Below are 21,545 nucleotides of genomic sequence, written 5' to 3'. Positions count from 1 at the left end.
GTTCAAATTTTTTTTTAAATAAAAAAAAAATATGTATAGGCCTATAGAATCCCTTCTCTAAAATGCTGTATAAAGGTAATTATATATATTAATGAATAAAGGCCCATTTATACTGTGTGCAAAAAGTCTTATTTTATAAAGACAATATGTTCCAAAAAAATTAGTAACTTTTATATTGTCGCGGTACTGAAACCAAAGCAAATTATAAAATAGTTTACTACCAATAATACAAATGTACTTTTTATTATTATTGTAGAATATATTTTTTTCTACCCTGTATTAATGTTAGATGTGTATTACTGAAAAGAATTTAACACCTTAGTATTAAAAACTATGGTTGTAAATAGAGTAGCATAAAATTGGGGTTCCCTGGACTCCAGCTTGAGAACTCCTGCGCTGGGATTCCAGGGCCGTCATCTTAAATCTATTTACAATTATCCCAGAATGACAGCAGCCATGAGAGTGAGGGATCACAATGCTATACGATGGATAGGGTCTGTTTTTTTGTTTTTTGTTTTTTTGCAGAGTCTTAGTGTTAATCTTATTGGCTCCCCTCTATAGGCTGTTGGTTTTCCAAGAAGAGGCTGGGTCAGACAAAATGTCACACCGTTAGATCAACGACACTGATTTGCACCCATTTATTTATCCAAGGATGAAAGACTGGGCTTTTGCCAATACATATAGATTAAAAGAGTGTCTGGGCTGTAGGTATAAATCAATATGTTGACGCATATAATGTTAAGTGAGCATTTGCATTTTTTTTCTGCTTGGTTGTAAATGACTACACTGTTTCAAAAAAGAGCAAGCACAGATATTTCCCCAGATTTAAAATCAAAGGACTAAATCGATGGCTGCTTATTTCCTAATCTGCACACAAAAATAAAAAATATACAAAATACAGTAGTATTAAAGTAATTAAACCAGCGTTGTTTACTGGTGACGTGTGGAAGCTCTGAAATACTGTGTTGATTTTATACCGCTAGACAGACATGATTGGACAAAGTTTTCTGCTGCTGTAATTTACTATGCAAGTCGAAGTCTTGTGGAAATGCTTGTAAATTTCCATGTAATATTAAATGCCTGGAGAAATTCTTAGTAATGATCTCTTGATCTGCAGCAAGAAGTGAAATCATTAATTCAGCAAGAAGGAATAATCTAAAGAGCACTATTTAAGTGGAAAAGCATGGACATTTCTGTAATGTTAATCTCCAGGTCATTAATTTGCGTGGTTTGGCAACAAGTGAGAGGGGCTGAAACACCTGGCACTAGACCCTGCATCTGCATTATCTGAAAATCGGGAGCTCTTGTTCGGTTTTGGTTCATTTGAAAGCTTAAGAGTGAGACCTATCAAAGTTAATAAAACCCTGAGTGATAATGTTGTGCTGAATTCACTTATTTTGAGAGGCTGAACGGGCATGATCAATGGGGAAATTAAGTCCTTTGACAGCTGACATAATGAAAAAGTCTTCAATTCGATCAGGTAGGCTCGTTTTGGACTTCAAACAAAAACATCCTCAAGTGAACGACAATGATTTATATACAGTACTATGGAAGCCAGTTTCCGCACCAGTTGATAAAAATATGATTCTGTCAGTGATAATAATGATAAACTTTCTCATAATAATTACTTAACATTTCGAGAAAGTTTATCATTTTTACGAGATGTTAATTCATTATTATGAGAAAGTTTCTCATTATTACTAGAAAGTTTTTATCTAAAAGTCATTATCAAGAGAAGGTTTCTCATTATTATGAGAAACTAGTCAATATTACGAGAAAGTTTCTCAATATAACCACATACTAATTCATTATTGTGAGAAAGTTCCTCATTATTATGACTTACAGAATCATATTTTTCTCAACTGTGGCGGAAACGGGCTTCCATACAATAGTGTTTCCTGCAAACACAAAAGAAAAGGAAAAGAGGATCTTATGTAAAGACAAACGCTTTTCCTACACTACATTTTTGACCCTCTTCACTCTGCGTTGTTTGACCGTTTCCTAGCAACTATAGTTCGTTTCTGTTTACTTAGTGACTGAGGGGAACGGCAAAAAAAAAAAAAAAAAAAAAAAAAAACCTTTTTGAATAGAAAAACTTTTGTAAATTTCGTAAAGACTTGTTTATTCAGTTTGTTGGTGAGTAATAAACTGCCTTTTAAATCGTCCCTTTTTTCTGCGTCTTTAAAGATAAATAATAATAACATGTTAGATATGTTTGAAATACCACATATCAGTCCACGCGCTTTATTTAACGCCTGCGTTGATAGTTTTTATACTTGCCGTGTTATATAGTGTTCGCTATACTGCTTTATCTCTTGCTTGAATGTTATGAAGGTTATAGACTCATCTGGTGTCCATCATGGGGGTGACGCTCTCGAGGGCAGTTCAGTGGAGCGCTGATGGAGTTCAACTAGAGAACAGCCCTCTGAATAATGACATACTGACTGAAATCCTGCTATTCACTGAGGACTTCGAAATCAGACACCCAGAGGAGGCCAGGATTCAATTCAGCGAGCCTTTACAATGGAAAACATCTCTAGAGGCAGCTGATTTCACATCAGATATATATGACACCAGGTAATACTAACAACTGGAGATGATGTTATACGTGCTTTTCGAGTAAGAATAGCATGACATGTGCTTTAGAGAAAAGGAGGAAGATTAACGTTACATCTAGTGTAGATAGCTACTGCAGGTTTTCAGATAACTTCTGATTTTTCAGCCCACCCTTTGCTGTTTCTCTTTTTTAGAGAAGAATCAGCTGTGTCCCTGGAATGTGATGATAAGGGACGTCCTCTTCTTCAGCTGAGTCCACCTGACATCACAGTGCACTCATTTTACCACCTCTCCAACCTTTTGAAACTAAGCAAAGATAAAAAGATGGGGGAGGTCAGGGCCTGTTTGGAAGGTGAGCTGCATGCAGCTTTACTTTAAGGAGTACTTTGTCTGAAATAACATATTCTATTAATCCTTATTTCTTATAGCCATTGTCATGTACATAAAAGTACAAATATTGACACTTTTGCAGCCTTCATCATTCCAGGGCCATTATTAATTATTGATGAAATATATGGGATGCCAAAATCTGAGAACACATTGAGAATCTGGATTTATTTAAACCTGGAACTGAAAACATAAAATCTGTACGATTTACGATTTTGCAATATCGGTCATGTGTCCTCTGTTAAACAGTCGGTCAGATGTTCTTCCACTGATGATCATTCCTAGATCAGGCAGGAAAGGCATGACCATCAGGACAAACTTGACAATTAAACAATTTTAATTGATGATATAACGTAATAAAATAAATAAAAATTTGACCACTTTTCACCAGTGGTCTCTGGCTTTTAGACTGCAATTTTTAGAGCAAATTTTTAATCTAAAGATTAATTTCAGACATGCTTCCTGCAGCTTTTGGCCAACATTTAAATGTTTATGCAGTCGCAGTAGGTTTTTGCTAACACTTTGTTTGTGGACTCTATAGACGGTTTCAACGGCAACAACATAAACAAACGTTACTGCGCATGAGCGCTTTTGTGGACCTAACTTAACTTCCGGTAGACTTCCAAATAGAATCAATAACAACAGCCAAGTCCCTCTAGAGTAGATATTTTTTGATAACAAACGAAATGTTTGCTGCGTGGATCAGGCGGACTTAATGAAAATTGCAAATTCATTATTTGCCAGCAGGAGATGTTTTAAAGCATAGACATAAAGCGCGAGAAATAGAGGTTTCCCCAGTAACAGCTGTAAACGAAGCAGAGCTGGTACGCTCATACGCTGCTATCAGGCATATAACATGCAAGTCTTTCATTCAGAAATACAGCGATATAAAAACACCTGTGCCTCGCTTTGATATTTAAACATATAAATGTAAGGAATTATTATTATTAAACATGCAGTAAGTAACGTTATTCATGTTTATTCAATGAAGCCTTTTTGAAAAAAGATCAGTTTTAAAATTGTGGCGAGTCTCCAAAAATAAATAAATGTATGGGAAACACATCCCGCAGCACAACCACCTGAGCCCAACTTCAGTCTACTCATCACCTTGCCTTTAACTGCGTTTGTAGAAGGCACTGCACTGCAGCCAGACCGATATACACAACACAGACCGGAAGTTAACTTAGGTCCAGGCGCGTGCGCCCAATGAAACCGTCTATACAGACACCTATCTCCCTGGTTCCAAAAGTCTTGAAATGCAACCTGCAATGGGGCATGATGGAAAAACAAAGATGAGTTGATGAGTTTTTGTATGACAAAAAAGTCTAATAAAATGCGTTAATGGCCAACAGTTAACAGGGAGCCAATAAAGAAGATATTTGGGCCCATCTCTCCCACAATACACGAAGGCAAGCTATTCAATATCCTACATCAGCTGGAAGAGAAGTTGTTAAACATTGCTGTCAGACCAATCGTGAGGTAAACTCTTTCTGTATGCATATACTTCCTTCAATCAAACCAGTTACTTCAGATACTACTTAATCTACGGCACTTGACAAGTAAATGTTTTCACTTTAAAGTCTGTGCATGCATGCATTGCTATATTATATTATAGCAATATACTATATTAGTTAATGAGCTGTATTTTTGTTCTGTGTTGTGTGTTTGTTTTTGCCCAGAGAGGGCAGGCTAAGCCCAGCAGCTGTTAATACAGAGGTAGATCTGTTGAAGAGAGAAAACCGGGTGCTGAAGTCACTGTGCTACACATCAGGTTTGCATTATCCTCACTTTCCCTCCTCTCCATCACTCTGGCTCACTTTATGCCTTTCTGTCACTCACTCACTTCCAGACTTATTTTCACCCTCATTCTGATTAATCTTGTTTCTGTCTTACATATTTCTCTCTCAATCTCTCTTGATGTGGGGAGTGAGTGATTGGAGTTTTCCGGCACTTGAAAAGTATCTTGACAAGCAAAATTATATAAGATTTTAAGCCTTATTTTCATATAAATGTATTCAAATTAAGTGAGTTTGTTTAAAAGGTGAAAAAAAATTGCCAAGGTGGTAATAAAACTAAACTTGTTTTCCTTTTAAATACCCCCCCCCACACCCAATTTATTTTTGTTCTAATCATACATAAAATCTCAGAAAGCAAGACTTTTCCGTTATGTCGTTTTCCTTTCTGACTAGAGAGGAATTTCACCAGTATTTGTAATTTTGTCTGTTTTATTAGTTCAGAGTACTAGATGCATTTTTTTGGTGTGTGTTAATTATGAACACATAAGGCAGACCTTCTGTAACAAAAATGAGATGAACGCCACTAATGTGGCTGTTAGTGATGTTGTGCAGAGCTGTGACAGGAAGAGTGGTGCTGAGTTAAATCTGGCCACTGAACCATCACAGTTTCTGAAGTCCAACGAGAAATCAAATCAAGAGAGGTTGGTATCAGATAACTCAAAAGATGGATCTGTAGAGACAGCTGAGGTGACTGCCGGCCCCAGTGAAATGCTTACAGTCCTTCAGAGTTGAACCTCATGCAGGTGCGCGGGGCCGACCCCCATGCTGATCTAAAACAAACAGTCTGGCATAAATTAACTGGACCAGCCTGATATAACAATACAATACAATTTATGTATTTGATACTAAATCAAAACCAGCTGATATCACTAAACTCAGATATGAGTTCAGTAAACAGTTTTTCTCAAATCTTTAGAGGATTCAGATAATGAATTTTAAGACTTTAAGAGTGTTCTAGGTAAAAATCATGTCATGTATTCAAACAAGTAGGCAAAGCAGACCTTCAGAAGTGGGAAAAAATTTTTCCCCTCAAACGAAATTCCGAATTGTCCTGGTTCCTATACAAATTACTTGATTTCAACCAAACGACTAAATTCAGTAAATGTAACCTCATATTCAGAAATCTCAATAGGAATCAGGTATTTGGGAATTTTACAATTTGGCAATTCTTTATATCCTTTAAATATAACATGTCTGTATTCAAGTCTCCACAACATGGAAACCATTACATATGTCAGTTTTCAGTTTACAAAGCGGTTCATCACTTCTTCCTTTCTCCCTGAGGAGAACTGGCTGATTTGCTGTGCCATAACAATCAACTCTCTTTGCAAATTTGGAATGATGGATTTGACTTCTTTTAAAAAATGTGTCCCCATATGTTGAGTAAAATTTGGAAGCTTCTGTGCAAATAAAGGGTGGAGGGGGGATACACCATGAGGATGAGCTGGGCGGTTTGGAGCATGTGGTGTATCAGCGGGGGTGTTTGCTGAGAGTGATTTATCTTAGGGTTTTGTCTGCAGCAGCTCAGTCCTGAAGAACAATCAGTCATCTTCACTGGCAGGGCTGCTGGGAGAGAGTGTCCATCTGCCCCTGTGGGAGCCAGCACTGTATGAAGTTTTATAGCAAATATTTACTGTTGAGGGGTGACAACAGTTATTTTAATTGAGTTAATTTAACATATGACACATTATTCATGGAACAAAATATATTAAATCTCTAAAGCATAAATCTTGCCTCCACAGATTACGTGTTCTCCAATGGTTGTCGTTCTCCACCGTGGAGACAGATGGATGGAGAGATCTGCTCCCTTATAATTGAGACCAGTGACACAGAGCCCACCCTGTTCATCACTTGCAACACAAGTGGAGTTTTCCTTAATGAGGTGAGAAAACTGGGAAGATGTCAAAGGAGGTTCACTTCCAGAACAAACTTTTCCTGATTATTTACTCACCCTCATATCATCCAAGATTTTCATGTCTGTCTGTCTTTGGTCGAAAAGAAGTGAAGGTTTTTGAGGAAAACATTCCAGGATGTTTCTCCATATAGTGGACTTCAGTGGCAATCCAGGGGTTGAAGGTCCCAATTGCAGTTTCAGTGCAGCTTCGAAGGGCTCTACACGATCCCAGCCAATGAATAAGGGTCTTGTCTAGCAAAACCATATCATAAAAAAAAGCAAAACATTAGCATATTGCCCACAGACTTGTTGTTCTTTTCACGTTGGTCTGAATGAATGCTTGCTTCGGATGGTTTGTGGAAGTGGTAGAAAACATCACGCATGTTCTCTTTTGCTTGAATGGTTAAAAAATTAATGGGTAAATTGGCAAGACAAAACACATGCAAACGATAAACTATAACTCTATAATGGTTAAATTTAAGTTAATCCACAAATGTGCATCCACGCATTTTGTCCCGAACCATGGGGTCTGATCACGGATCATCTACGATCTGTTGCACCCTACTCATTTTTTCCTCCAACTTCAAAATTGTTCAAAATTGTTGTTTTCATTTTTTTTTTTAAATGGCATTTGACTTTCTTTGCATGTTCGCTTTGTGAACAATGGGTCGGGCTAGTGCAAGACGAGCATTTGTGGTTAAAAATTCTAAACATTTTTATCTATTTATTTTAGAATATGACAGATCGTTTCGCTAGACAAGACCCTTTTTCCTCAGCTGAGATCATGTAGAGCTCTTTGAAGCTGCATGGAAACTGCAAATTTGGACCTTCAACCCATTGGTCCCCACTGATGTCCACTATATGGAGAAAAATCTTGGAATGTTTTCATTAAAAACCTTTATTTCTTTTTGACTGGAGAAAAAGAAAGACATGAACATCTTGGATGAGTACACTATCAGGAAAATGTTGTTCTGGAAGTGGAATCCTTTAATAAAAGTAATTTATTGTGTCAGTTGTAGATTGCTCTAGGAGCGCAGTTCTCTCGTATGTCAAAGGAAAACACAGTTATGTTACATTGGTGTCAAAAATGATGGAACTCCGTTACATAACGTATCATCTGCCTTGAAAAATCAGTTTCAGAAGTATGGACATTCTCAGTGTTGACAGTTAATAAATTATATTTTTATCATGAAACCAGTTACAGAGGAGGTTGATAATCTAAACAGGGCATATCCCAACAAGCCTGACCTGAGCACCTAGAAGATGGAAATGAATGCATCCCTTCGGAATGCCAAAGGATGCAATATGAGTCTGCTGAATCCGAAATGTGTCAGGCAGTCAAGAGAGCGAATTTTGGTAGACCGTTTGAATGTACACAATGTGCACTTAATGTGTTTGAAAGGTACGGTATACACTATAGACACTTTTCCAAAACATGAGGTAAGTGAAAGTGAAAAGTTTAGACATGACAGTCATATGATTCTGTTCCAGATCTGCTTCTGTGTTTTGAGCCGCCCCACAGAACTAAATGTGTGTGCAATTAATCAAAAGCAACATTTCACGCACCACAATATTTTTCATTTAGAATGCCACTTAATCAAGCAGATATCTGCCTGTTTTTATCTTTGTATTTCTTTCTTCAGTCTGATTTCTCTCCCTCTCCACCTCTCTACCTTGGTTGTTTTTGGAGTCTCTTGTCTTTGTCTGTGTTCTGTTCAATGCTTTCTGACACTCATTTGTTCATTGTGCATTAGAGGTCAGTTTGAATCTACTGCAAATGACAGTAATGATTATTGTATAGATTAGATATTTAATCAGAACAATTCACCTCTAAACCTCAGAGATTAAGAGTTCAAAATACAGTATGCCTGTGCGTATGTGTAAAACTGATGGATTATTTAGGTGTGTGTGTTTACCTTTTCTCTTGCACTTTTACTTGTCTTTTTTAAAATGACTTTATGTTAGAGATATCTATTGTAACCCGGCTTAAATCCCAGCCTAAAATACTGATACACCATTGGGAATGTTGTCTAGCTCTGTTTAAACTTGCATTTTGATTTGATTTTTCAGAGAATCAACGGAGAAGGAGGTGAAAACTCCTTTATGACAAAACGTGAAGTCTACAAAGACATTGTCACACTGCTGAAAAACACGTCTCCCCATTTTGCTGCAGCTGCTGATGAACAGGTATTGCTCAACACCTCACAAATACAACAGTTTGGTCTCTTTGAACATATAAGTCATGCCTTGTATCCTCATATGTCGATTTAATACCAGCGCTTGGCATTGTTGGTTTACCTTTTCTCTGATCATTTTAGTTATCCTCTTCCACTGCATTTGGTCTTAAAATGCTCCAGATGGCAATTTCTAAACACATGACAGTGGTTTCATTATAGTGCCTGCTGCACACCACAGGGCTTTGGATATCCTAACCATGCTCTGGGCAATCCTAACATGTAAATGACATAATTCATAGTTATGTACTAATCATACAAAATTTGACAACACAATTGTGACAAACTTCTATAATCCATCTCCTAATGTAAAGAAAAGACATAAGTGCTCATTAATTGCACATCTCAGATACTAGATGGGTTTCTTCGTCTACCTCAAAGTATTTGAAGGCTGGTGAGTTTTTTCAATTTAGAAAAAGCTTGGAGCTCAATAGCGGTTGTCTGGAGAGCCTGACATTTCAGACATCAGAGACAGATGACATCATCATGCGAGCATGATGTATTCTTGACAGACTTGTGCAGCCTAGTAGAAGTCTGCTGTTAGTGAAATGCAGTTGATGTTATTGATCGTACCTTGGCCCTAGTAGAATATTGTGTTAAACTGTTATGTGCGAATTGGCCATCCTTGATGAGATCATTTTCTTTTTCATGATGTGGACTGCAAGTGCCCAAATAGCTTTGTTTTCATATAGTTATTGCCATAAGGTACACTACCTTTCAGAGGCTTGACGTCAGTAACAAACGATTTCACTTTCAAATAAATGTTAAACTCTCTATTCATCAAAGAATCATTACAGCACATTTCAACAGCACAACTGTTTTCAACATTGATAATAATAAATGATTCTTACCACCTCCAAATCAGCATATTAAAATGATTTTTGGAAGAGCATGTGACACCAAACTAAGAGAAGAGTAAGGTAGAGCTGGAATAAATCACATTTTCAAGTCAATTTTATTTGTATAGCGCTTTTCAAAATATGCGTTGTTTCAAAGCATCCTTACAGAAAATCATATGATATTAATGTTTATAATATCTGAAAATATTTTATGTCTTGATCACATTTAATAGATCCGAGCTGGGCAATAATGTAGTTTACATTTCGCAAGAATATATATATATATATATAATCATATTTGCTATATAGTATGTATCGCTTTAGCTGAGTAGACTATGTATGCAGGTAAAGTTGTATATATCTATTTTCAAGATATTACTGTTTTTACTGTGTTTTTAATCAAATAAATGCAGCCTTGGTGAGCATGAGACACATCAAAACATTAGAAAATTTTATCAAGTGTACATGCATCTCTTTAATGTTTTAATATTTATTATTAATGTCTGAAAAAATTTACCACGGAAATGTGAGCAGTGCTGTGATCTGCTGAGAACCTCTCCTCAAGTCTGAGCCTGATCTCATCTATCCTGTCTTTCCTACATTTGTACTAATTTGTCTAATAAAGGCAAAATGCTAAATAATAATAATTGAAAAAAGGAAAACATATTAAACCCGTAGACTACTGATTCAGTTATTCATTCTGAATTCCAAATATTTGCAAACAGACTCAAGGAAAGAGGCCAAGACTTCAAACATAGACACACAAACAGCAGAGCTGTGCTTCAACTGGCAGCAGTGTGCTCCTGCTCGCCCCTCAGCCTGTGGTGTGAGCTATGCAGCCGACGATTAATCACAGCTGAGGAGAAGAGTGCAAAGGGAAAGATGGGACAACCTAATGTCTGCACTTCTCTCTGTACATCTGCTTGTCACTATAACCAGGAGAAAGACTGAGCGAGAGAGAGTGGGAGTTCTCTTCCCTGTCACTGTGCTATTTTCACATCACTATAGTGTGAAAGAATGTGAGAGCAGGGCAGTTAGTCAGACCCTTCTGAATTGAGTAAAAAATAAATTAACAAATTGGGTCTCTGATAATGGCCTCAAGATGTGGTGAAAAGGGTGTTTATTGTTTGAGAAATGAATATCCTGTTTTTCAACACTGACACAGTGTATTTGTTGGGGGGGGGGGGGGGGGGGTTGGGTTTTACAGTAGCAAATATTTAGTCCTTTCTACGCGAGATTTTAAAAACAAAACTTAGTTTTATTGCTTTTTAGATATAACATCTTTAAGAAATTACCTTTTTCTTTTCCCTTTATGTATGTGAGTGTGTGTGTGTGCGCGCATGTGTGTTTTCTTTTGACTGACTCGGTGTTGTCCAGATCTGTCTTCAGCTTCATCAGTAGCAGAGCTCAGTAAATGCCTTTTTGTTGATGCAGACAAAAGATTTCCTCTTAACTTGTGCATTTCTTTTCTTAAAGCAAAGTCCTTAGATCCACACTAATGTTTTATGCCGACCATTGGCAGTTTTATAACCAACATAATTCTGTCCTTGAGCAATATAAACGGAAACTCCATCATCGAGACGGATTTCTCTTTAGGCTCGTTGTTTAATGATCGTGATGTTATCTCTCGCCAATATAGTTTGCAGATGGAAAGTGAAGGCAGACAGAAAGATTACTGCTGTACCGTATAGTAATGGTTATTGTCTAGCACTGCTCTGCCGGTGTAAAAACTTTTGTCTGGTGCTCCCGTCAATTCCCTTGAGGACAAAAAATATCAAATGTTCTTTTCATCTATTAATTCTGCATTCAGAGCCAGTTTTCAGACACAAACTAAGCCTGCTGCAGAATTTTACCTTTACTCTCAGCAGAGATGTCCAAGTGAAACTCTGTCAGGTCCAGGGCAGGCTTCATCTTCCTCAGTTGAGGAACAGTTCCCATGAGTCTGTGCTCAGTAGCTCTGCTCACCTTCCACAACTCTTGCCTCTGATGAATGTTCGGTCTAAGTGTGCTATCATTCTAAAAATCTGTGAGGAAAATACTTGAGAAGCTGAAACAGAGCTATATGCTTTACTTGTTTATTTGATATAATGTAATTTGCACATGTCTCTGGATCAACATACTTTATAGGTCCTAGAACAACATCCTCAGCAACCAATCAAGGCCCTAACACTTTAAAATCATATGGCAATGATTGAATAATCGGAATGTTGTTTCAGGAGCAGCAAAGGATGTTGATACAGGAATATTTCCTACTCGTGTAAATCACATCAGGCTGTTTATTTGGTACATAACAGTCACAACCGTACTTGCTATTGCTGAAAGGTGTCTGAATATTGTTGCCAACATTCTTTTTGATATTAGACAGGAAATGCCACTTCAAATTTAAGACCTGATTCAAAGTGCCCACGGTTAACCTACTGAACAGATATTGCACTACTGGTGTGATTTTCTGGAATCATTTTTTCCTTGCCATGTTACCTTTGGCTTGCTCACTGTGGTTATAAGGCACAATTTTCTGCAAAGCTGCTTTGAGACAATATGTATTGCGAGGGGAAAAAAAGAACGAGGTGCATATTTTCTGTGCGGTTACAGTGTTTGGTTCTTGAACGAGGCTGAATATGTGCTAGCAGGTTGAGTCTGATTATTGGTGGCGGTGAGGAGAAAGACTTTATTATTCTTTGAAACAATGATGCCAGCCAGGCGGTTCAGCGTGCGAGCATTTGTGTATGTAAAAATGCCCACCAGACTTTCATGTTTTATTATGCCAGCGGGCGGGAGCTCAGCCATGACGGGTGATGGACAAGAGGCTGTAAAGAGAGAGCCATAAAAGTAGTGTGCTAAGACACAAATCAAACCTCTCTTTGTTCTCCATATTTTGCATTGGTTCCTTGTTTTCTAAATGTCATAAGTTTGCTTTTCTATGTCTTTCTTTACATGTCTTTATAAGGTCTTCCAAACATATTTCTGCGTAGTTCTCCTTTTTGCTAAAGGCTTTCATCACCTGTTACAAATACAGGTTTATCCACCTGAAATGAACCCGTTACGTTAGGGTGCATGTTGATATGAGTGCAGATAATGCTTTTAGGTGCACTGTGGGACTCAGAGAATAGGCTCTGGATTGCAGCCTGAGTTTGTTGTAATAAGTCTCAGACATGCTCTGGTCCTTCAGCCATCAGTCAAGCACCGGACCGTGATTGCTGAGCCCAGACACGCTCAGAGCCGACCAGCTCTCAGCCAAAGACAACAGGCTATATCTTCTGAAATATCAGCTGTGTGAGGAACCGATGCTTTTTTTGAACTTTTATCAGATCAGACACTTTTAATCTAACATGCACAAGCCAGGACTGAGCAAAAGGTGGCGTTCATCAGGGAAAAAATATCATACTCTAATGCTTTGTCAGACTGGGACAGAAAGACTGTCACTCTATTTCAAAACCCTGTAAGCTTCCTCCGAAGACATTTCAGTGCTTCATAGATGCGCTCAGAAGGTGAAAGCTGATTCAAAGGGTAACTTATCAATGCTGCCTAAAGAAACCTAGTTTTTGCTCATTTTCGTGCAGAATTCTTTGTATCATTTGAAAAGCAATAACAGAATGCACTGCAATGAGAAAAATCTGATATAACAAATTCAGTGAGAAAAATATCTAGGAATACCTTTAAATCATTAGATAGTGAAGAACGTTGATATGATTAACTTTCGTTCAAAAGTTTGGGCTAAGTAATAAAAATAATAATAATACTTTAATGGATTTACACTGATGAAGTGACAGTAAAGACATTTATAATGTCAAATAAATTAAATAATCAAATACACTTTTTTTTTTTCTCAAAGAGTCCTGAAAAAATGTTGTCAACTGTTTTCAACATTCATCATAAGAATTTCGTGAGCACTAAATCAGCATGTTAGATAGATTTCTGAAGAAGCATGTGACACGGCTGACTGGATTAATGGCTGTTAAAAAAATTAATAAACTTTACATCACTGGAATAAATTACATTTTAAACATTTTACATTTGTATTAAATAAGAATAAAAGACTTCTTTCAAAAACATTTACATTCTTAAAGACCCCTTACGTTTTATAATCTTTCATTACACCTTACATTTTAGACACAAACACATAAAGAAAAACAGTATAATTTAATCATTTTAAAAATTAAAGTGCATAATAAAATAATAAAAGTAGGTTTTGGAACATTCTTTTGTCTTCTTTCTTCATAGTTGGATGTTGCAGTAGTTGGATGTTTACTATACTGAGTACTGTACTAAGTACTGAGTACCTTTTTGAGGTTTTCTTTTTCTTTATATTCAGGCTTCTGTTTGGGATGCTTTACTGGAGAGTTCATTCTCCCTAATTGTTCTTGGACAAGGTTTTTCAGGTTTATTACTTCAATTATAATACTGAAGGTGGGTGGAGTGGAAATGGATATAATTTTGGCGGTTCTTAACTTTAGCCTTCTTTAGGCCAGAAATGCTCAATGAAGGCACTATGTTTGCTTAGCTCAGTTGGATCCACACATGGTTCCTTGTGCCATATTAAAAGCTTTTTCCCTTTTTTCTTGCACTTTCTTTTACACACTCTCTCTCTCTCTAAAAAGATGGAACCAATGAAGAACTGATGGCAGGGCATAGCAGGTGCCTGTGACTAAAATCTTTCCTGCCTCTTAACCATTCATATGTCTCCTGTTGAGCGTCTCACAGAATTAATTATTTTAAATCATTGTTGCGTTACTTTGCCCCCAAAACTCCACTGACTGTGTGCCAAACTGCCAGCTTGCAGTTCAAGAATGCACAGAAACATTAAACCTCTCATATTGTATAAGCAATTAACAGAAGAAATTTTGAAAATATGTATATATATTTTTTTTTTCTAATTTATTCTAATAGCTCAAAGACAGGATTGTTTTTCTGGCAGTGGACTGTGGAGAAAGGCTGGGATTTCATTTTTATACGTCTCTTTCTTAGAATGAAAAGTCTGAGCTTGCTCGAATATGAGTGTGTGATGTGCCTCCCCAGTAAAGAGACAATATGTCAGATGCAAAATGAAAAATATGTTGCTATGAGTGCATTCGTGTAAAACATTGTTAAATGAAAAATGCTTTAACGGAAGAACTCTTAACTACCCAAGTCTTTGTTTTTGGTACGAAATTAGACATGTCCTTTTCCTGACTAGCTTGTTTCTTTTTTTATTCACTTTCATTCGACAGGACTTTGCCATTCAAGATGTGCCATCGGCTAAAAAGATCTTACATGTGGAAACGGTTGATGTGGAGGAAACAGGCCAAACCCTGAAGTCTTACGACCATGAGGAAAAGAATGTGCCTGAAAAGCTTGCGCGGAACAAGCCGGGCAGTAGGGATAAGACATTAGAACCATCTTTGAAATGGACTAAACTTGGCCTCACATCGTCTTATAAGTGAGTGATAATTCCAAATCCCAGTGGACTCTCAAAAAAGCATCACAGAATGAACATCAGAGGCCACTGACACTGATTTTTGCGGGAATGCCGCATGCACATACTGTTTTTCTACATACTGTATAGATACACAGTTCAATAGACAGCCACACTTGGTTATATGGCCTATATAGCAGTGGCTGTTCTCTTGTGAGTGTCAGTTGCTAAAGTCATGGCATAGCTATCCATAGTGTTGGTCAGCTGATAAAGGCAGAGTTGAACACTCAGACATGTGTTCTCCTCATTGGATTGGTCTAGCAGACAAATCAGCCCTTTGGCCATTTCAACACACGTTACTGGTACTGTAAACCTTCTCTGACCAGTCATCTAGGATTTCCAAAACAAGAATCCTTTGTTTTGGAGAAATAAGAATTTACCAGATGTGAAAATGTACACTGTTGTGCCAGAAACAAACTTGCATTCAAATGATGTAAGCGTTCTTTGTAAGGTGTCACAGAACTAGACACATTCTAGAGAGCTACAGAAGACTGAAACTAACATATAACCTGATGGGAGGGAGAAAAAAACAGCAATTGAACAAAAAAAATTAAAGGGAAATTCAGGGAAATGCAACAAAGGCACCAGTTAAACTGAAAATTGAAGTGGCTTTTTAAAACATTGTATATGGAACATCCACATATAGAAGTCAGAGGTGATCCTTATGTGGTAAAAATAAAATATCAGACTAGACACACAAAGCATACAAGACATTATGTAATATCATAACTGGTGAGTTTAAAATTGAAAAAATTACCAAAAACAATTGCAAACAACAAAAAGTCATTAAAGGGGGGGGGAATGAGCTCTGAAACTAAAGTCGACTTGAAATTGAGATTTGTCTTTTTTTCATATACAAGTGAAATAACTTCTCGAACAAGAAAAAAAAAAGTAGGCTATATTGTTTTGTAATTGATTGCTTTGTTTTTATTTGCTAATTGCTGCAATCATTTTATGTGAATGACAAGTTCAACAATTATGACAATGTTTTTTTGTTGTTGTTGTTGTTTTGTAAAAAAAAATTAAAGATGTGCACCGATAAATCTGTAATAATACTTAAGTTGACCATACGTGCTATTTTTCCTGGGCACTTATTGGCCATAATTTCTGTATTGCCTAAAATATCCAGGTTTTGGCTTTTTGATACTTGCTGAATGTAGTGATCAAAAATTAGTTTGACGAATATCATGCTGGCATTGTACAGAATTAGCTAGTCGTGGCATGTGAGAAGGTGGGATCTACAAAGAATAAAGCGATACGGGTACATAATCGGTGTGTTTGACTTCCAGACCAATCATTATATGACATCAAAGTACTGTGAGAGTGAAGCAAAAGCGTACATTGATCATTCTGCGCAGGGCAAACAAAGCCAAAACTCTTTCAGGCAATACAGAAATCCTGGACCGGACGTGTCCGGGAAAAAGGACATGTACGGTATGGTCACCCTAATTAACACTAGGCAGTATTCCATCAAAACAAGTTAATTGTTGGTGACTTTTTAAAATGTGTAAATGTGTTAAATGTCTGATTGTTATTTTTTTTTTCCAGTGAGGTAGAGGAGAAGACCAGGAGGAGCAGAGAAAGTAAGAAGTCACCCACAGCCGAGAACCAAAAAAAAGCTACCTTTTCTGAATCGTCTCTACCAGGCTGCCATTCCTTTCGAAAAACGTATGCCACCATAATCTTAATCCAGAAATGGCTTTTTCATTGTGCATATGGTATTTTCTCTGAGGTAAAAAACAAACAATTGAAACGGGATCTGAAAAACCCTCTCCCACGATCACGCATAATTGAATAACCCTTTATTCTCCCGGCCAAACATAAAAAAAAAAAACAATCACTGAATTGGAAATAATGATTCACTTTCAGGGCAAATTATTTCAGCTGTGGATAAGTATTCATTTTATAGCCTTTAATAAGACACGTATGACTCAGCCGTTCAGGTTGGTCTGCTCATGGAACAGTCCTCTGGTGCTAGTAGTAGTGGTCTGTAATAACTGGCCTGTGCCTTCGCTTCTGATAGCTCTGTTCCATCTCCTGACTCCTCTCTGTCTGTTTGGCCGTGGCGAGTGAAAACTCTAGCTGTCCCCATAACATTGACTGCCAGAGTACACAGTCCTGCCTGTAAGGAGCTCCGGGTGTAGCCCAAGTCCTACTGCTAAGCTTTTCAAATCAGTGATGCCCACGAAAACCAATGTAGCTTGTACACAACAACATCAGTAATGTAATGGATAATTCATAAGCCAGCACACTTACAGTCGTTCGCATTGCAGCAGTAAGTGACTAGCACTGATTTCGCTGTTTACCATAGCGTGAATTTTCCCCTGGAAAACATATCCGAGTCCCACTGGCCTCTTCTCCGTGTGTACCGGGTTTCATGACTCGTTTGACGATACATTCATTTTAGTAGCCTGATCTGCTTTAACAGCCATCTGCATTTGTGCGTGCGTGTTTAAGCTTGCGATGAAAGCGTTCAGAAGTGCACTGATGACCACTCCAGCCTTCCTCTCTCTCTCTCTCTGTTGCTCTGTCTCTGTTCTCTCCATCCCCTGCAGTTTAATTTGATGCCATGGTTTAAGATGACGCTTCAAATACACCCCTGAGTTTGATGGCCGTTGTGTCCAAGGGTTTGAGCATGAAGGCCTTTCAGAGAGCAATAATTCATTCCACATTGGTTTCAGAGAGATTCTACCAGAGCTTTTAGAGAATGTGCCGTGTGGTTTGGCTTGCACCTGCTCCAAATCTCCTCCAATTTGATGTATTAAGCTCTATTTATTGTAGAAAGGGCTTTTTCTATAATGTCCTGTTATGTATGGATAGTTCTCATTTCTACCCTGAGAAAATTCTGTGGGAGAGTACTTCTCACAGTGTGTGTCTGAGAGACCTAAAATTGTGGGCCAGCTTGAATATTAATTTGTCTGATAGGTGCATATATGTGTGTGTGTGTGTGTGTGTATGTGCAGTAAAAGCCCAGGAGGAGCTGACGACTTCAGCGAGAGTTCATCAGAGGATGATGAAGATGAGGAACAGCCTGAAAGACGTGCCGAGATCCCCACCGACCTGCCCTCTGAATACTGGCAGATCCAAAAACTAGTCAAATATTTAAAGGTAAAAAAACACACTGGCTTTTATACGCACACACCAACATGCGCCAATACTGGAGCTGTCATAATACCAGGTTTTCAGTACACAATTATTGTGGCCAAAAGAATTTACTATAATGATATTATCACAATATATATAAAAATATATAGTAAATTACCTCAACATCCTTTAAAAAAATTATGCTGTCGGTTAAAATTAATAGCAACTGAAATAGCAACTGAAGAAAATATTTGGAATATTTGGAAATCCTGCACCTGTCAACTGTGATTGGATGGTGGGGAAATTAGCCAGTTTTAGTCTGTTCAGGTGGGTTATGACTAGACTTTTGGCTGAAAATTTTTCTGGGACATGGCCAGACTGGGGTGTCTAATAATCCAGTCTTTTTCCCAAAACACCTCCACTCTGGCAAGCTAACTTTTTTTTTTCGTTGAGTGCAGGCACAGTGTCTCACTTTCATCCTTTATCTTCTCTTACATGATTTTGTGCAGAAGTAATAGATACAGCTTTGTTTTTTTTTGTTTTTTTTTCCTTAATGATTGTTAGCAACTAGCATTAAGATGTGGTACTGCCAGGCACTGGATTATCATGTGTAATATTAACATGATATCAGTATTTCATTTTTTATATGTCATGGTTATCATCAATACTGGTATTTTGCAACTATCCCTAGTCAACACATTAAAAAGGTTTTTACAAAGAACTAAATTTGCAAAACTGGTCCCTCACATTATAATGTGAGAATAAAATAAGGTGAATGAAAGGCATATCACCTCCTTATAATATAGTAAATAGCATCAAAGAAAGGCATAGGCCTTACTCTAGATAAAAAGGGTGCTGATATTAAACACGGCGCATACACAAAAAGCATCTTCTTTAGATTAGTGAGCAATAAATCATGTAAAGAAAAACATCCAAGCAAAGTTCAGCCACAGGTAGATATTTTTAGCCTATTAAAACACAAGATAACGAATGTGAGGTGATCATCCTCCACTGAACGCCAGATCATTTGGTAAGCGGATTTGAAAAGTTTGTATTTTTTTGTGATTTGTGTGAGGTGTTTGGGGATGCGTTTGTTACAGTGCTGTGTTCAACTCTAGACAGGATGTGTTTGTAACGTGCCCTTCCCAGCATTCTATCTGTCTGGAAACCACAGTTTTTATTTATGAGGGTTTGTCCAGTAGCGCTCTTATAATGTCATTACCATCAGAAGCTGAACCACAGTCTGTGCCAAACTAAATATCTGTTTTATTTTTGGAGCGAAGGTTCAGTTTTTCTCCTCCCCTCTGTCTTTTCTTCTGCTCTTTTCCAGGGTATAGACATGCGTTTGTATTTCTGGGAGATTACGTTCCTATAAGGTGATGCATGAATGATCGGACTTGTGCTTTAATGGCTGTTTATCTAGGGATATTTTTGCAGTGTACATTACCTGAACTTTACATTTACATGTCTTAATGTTTGCTTTTCTGTACATATGTACGGATTGCAGTTTGTGCTAGTGACTATATCCTTTCATGATGTTCACGGCCGTATTAGTGTTATATTAAGAAATCGGGCATGTCTTCAGACCGCAAAACATATTACACACACCAAATCCATTCAGTCGTTGCCTGGACGTGTCAGAGAACAAGCTTTGAGTATAATTGCACGTTCACACATTCACAGACGCACTTTGTAACTGCGTCCGTGTGTAGAGGAGGTGGCCGCGGGCTGTTTGTCTCAACAGATTCAGCACAACTGCCTCATTAGCTTGAATTAGAGAAACATGGCAGCCAAATAAAGTTACATAGAAACATTCTCTCATACACTCCCAATTACCCCGTTTTGCTTCTCGTTAAGCGCTTTTACAGGTATGTATGTGAATTGCTAGTGCCTTAATGCTCTTATATGCTGAAAAAGTGTTTGCGATTTTCGCCAATGTGATTAGCTATAGTTTTTATTACTGACTCAATTTGACTGAAAGGTTGCAGAGTGTCTCTGTCTGCTCAGGAAATGTCTAAATCTGGATCTCTCTCACTGCAGGAGCTCATGCCTCACTTACATAGTGTTCACTGTTTCTCGCAGACTACAAAACAAAAAAAAAAATAATGTGCACAAATAAAAAACTTTAGGTGATTTAAAACAGCTACACTTTTCCATCCGTGTAGTGGCAGAGGTTAAAATTCCGGTCAGAACAGAAAGTTGTTATTTTTAACCAGAGTAATGTCCACATCTTGCTATCTCACATGGCTGTTATGAGGTCTTGCTCCCTCTAATGGACAAAGTGAGTAATAGAATAAACTTGTCAGATCAAGCTGCTCAGTCCTGTGTGATGCTGTGGAGTCAAACATATTGCTTTTCTTCATTTTAAAAGGCTTTACCTCTATATAAATGAATATTGTTTTTTTTTTAAGATTTAAAAAGTTGCAATCTTACAGTATTATCTACAGCAGTACACCCATTCTATCCTTTTTCACACAAAAGGTTTTAGTGTGCGTGTGTGTGTGTGTGTGTGTGTGTGTGTACATGTGCAAGTGAAGGTGCTCGTAAATGCACTGTGGATTTTCTGTTTTGCATCATGTTAATACTGTCCATTAAATCTGATACCTCTTTGCTTTTAAATCTAGAGGAGACGGCTCTGCTCTGTGGCTCTATTTCTCCTCTCTGTGTAAATCATTTATACAGCAGTCTTTATCTTGCTCTAGAGAGCTTGCTGCTTAATTGAGGATAAATGATAATGACCAGACCTCAGTCAGCTTCTCTATAAATTAACTCTAATGTGTGTATCAAGCACAACACTCGTGCCAAAATGAACATTCACATTTTCTTTTCCTAATACCTCCTTGTTCTCCTGATCACTTTTGCCATTTTTTTTTCTTTCGGTCATCTGAGTTTTCTCCAGAGCATCAGCATCAGCCTTTTCTTCTTCTTAAGTTTTATTTATATATCCATTCTTTCTGTTTGTCTTTTCCTCCTTTTTCCTTTTTGCTCCCCCATCCCCCTTTTTTTCTTCAGGAGAATTTGTTCATTTTGTAAGCTCTGCCTGCAATGGACAGGATTTATGAATGCACTTTTTTTTTTTTTTGCTAAATATTTCAAGTATTCTTTCCTCAGGATAGATTTTTTTATGGTGACACAGTCACTGGGACCTGCTTCTTTGCTCTCAAACAGAACGTCTCTACACGGCTGCCAACAGGACCAGTATCTGAAGCACGTGTGAAACAACTCCAATCCTATTGGCCCAGTAAGACCTGTAAGAGGGCGTCTGCCCAACACATCACAAACTTAGGGGGGAAGACTCAAGAA

General features: G+C 37.6%; 3 protein-coding genes across 5 annotated transcripts in view; 1 reads left to right on the top strand and 2 right to left on the bottom strand.

The window, feature by feature from the left end:
* Positions 1-21,545, bottom strand: part of LOC128025236 (actin filament-associated protein 1-like) — a 319,996-nt gene that overhangs the window by 164,193 nt on the left and 134,258 nt on the right. The gene's annotated exons all lie outside the window — the stretch shown is intronic.
* The window catches only part of LOC128025244 (ras-related protein Rab-18-B), a 285,505-nt gene that overhangs the window by 177,193 nt on the left and 86,767 nt on the right, over positions 1-21,545 (bottom strand). The window lies entirely within an intron of this gene.
* Positions 2,054-21,545, top strand: part of LOC128025246 (outer dynein arm-docking complex subunit 2-like) — a 50,154-nt gene continuing 30,662 nt past the window's right edge. Inside the window, exons 1-11 of the mRNA XM_052611397.1 lie at positions 2,054-2,136; positions 2,335-2,577; positions 2,751-2,908; positions 4,296-4,422; positions 4,623-4,714; positions 6,482-6,621; positions 6,807-6,815; positions 8,704-8,820; positions 14,914-15,122; positions 16,707-16,826; positions 18,122-18,266. Of these exons, the coding sequence (XP_052467357.1) occupies positions 2,360-2,577; positions 2,751-2,908; positions 4,296-4,422; positions 4,623-4,714; positions 6,482-6,621; positions 6,807-6,815; positions 8,704-8,820; positions 14,914-15,122; positions 16,707-16,826; positions 18,122-18,266 (1,335 nt within the window). The 5' untranslated portion in view covers positions 2,054-2,136; positions 2,335-2,359. The remainder of the gene's footprint in view (positions 2,137-2,334; positions 2,578-2,750; positions 2,909-4,295; positions 4,423-4,622; positions 4,715-6,481; positions 6,622-6,806; positions 6,816-8,703; positions 8,821-14,913; positions 15,123-16,706; positions 16,827-18,121; positions 18,267-21,545) is intronic.

The sequence above is a fragment of the Carassius gibelio genome, chromosome A12 (genome assembly GCF_023724105.1).
Source record: "Carassius gibelio isolate Cgi1373 ecotype wild population from Czech Republic chromosome A12, carGib1.2-hapl.c, whole genome shotgun sequence".
In the NCBI taxonomy this organism is placed as follows: domain Eukaryota; kingdom Metazoa; phylum Chordata; class Actinopteri; order Cypriniformes; family Cyprinidae; genus Carassius; species Carassius gibelio.
This window is presented reverse-complemented; position numbering and strand designations above follow the sequence as displayed.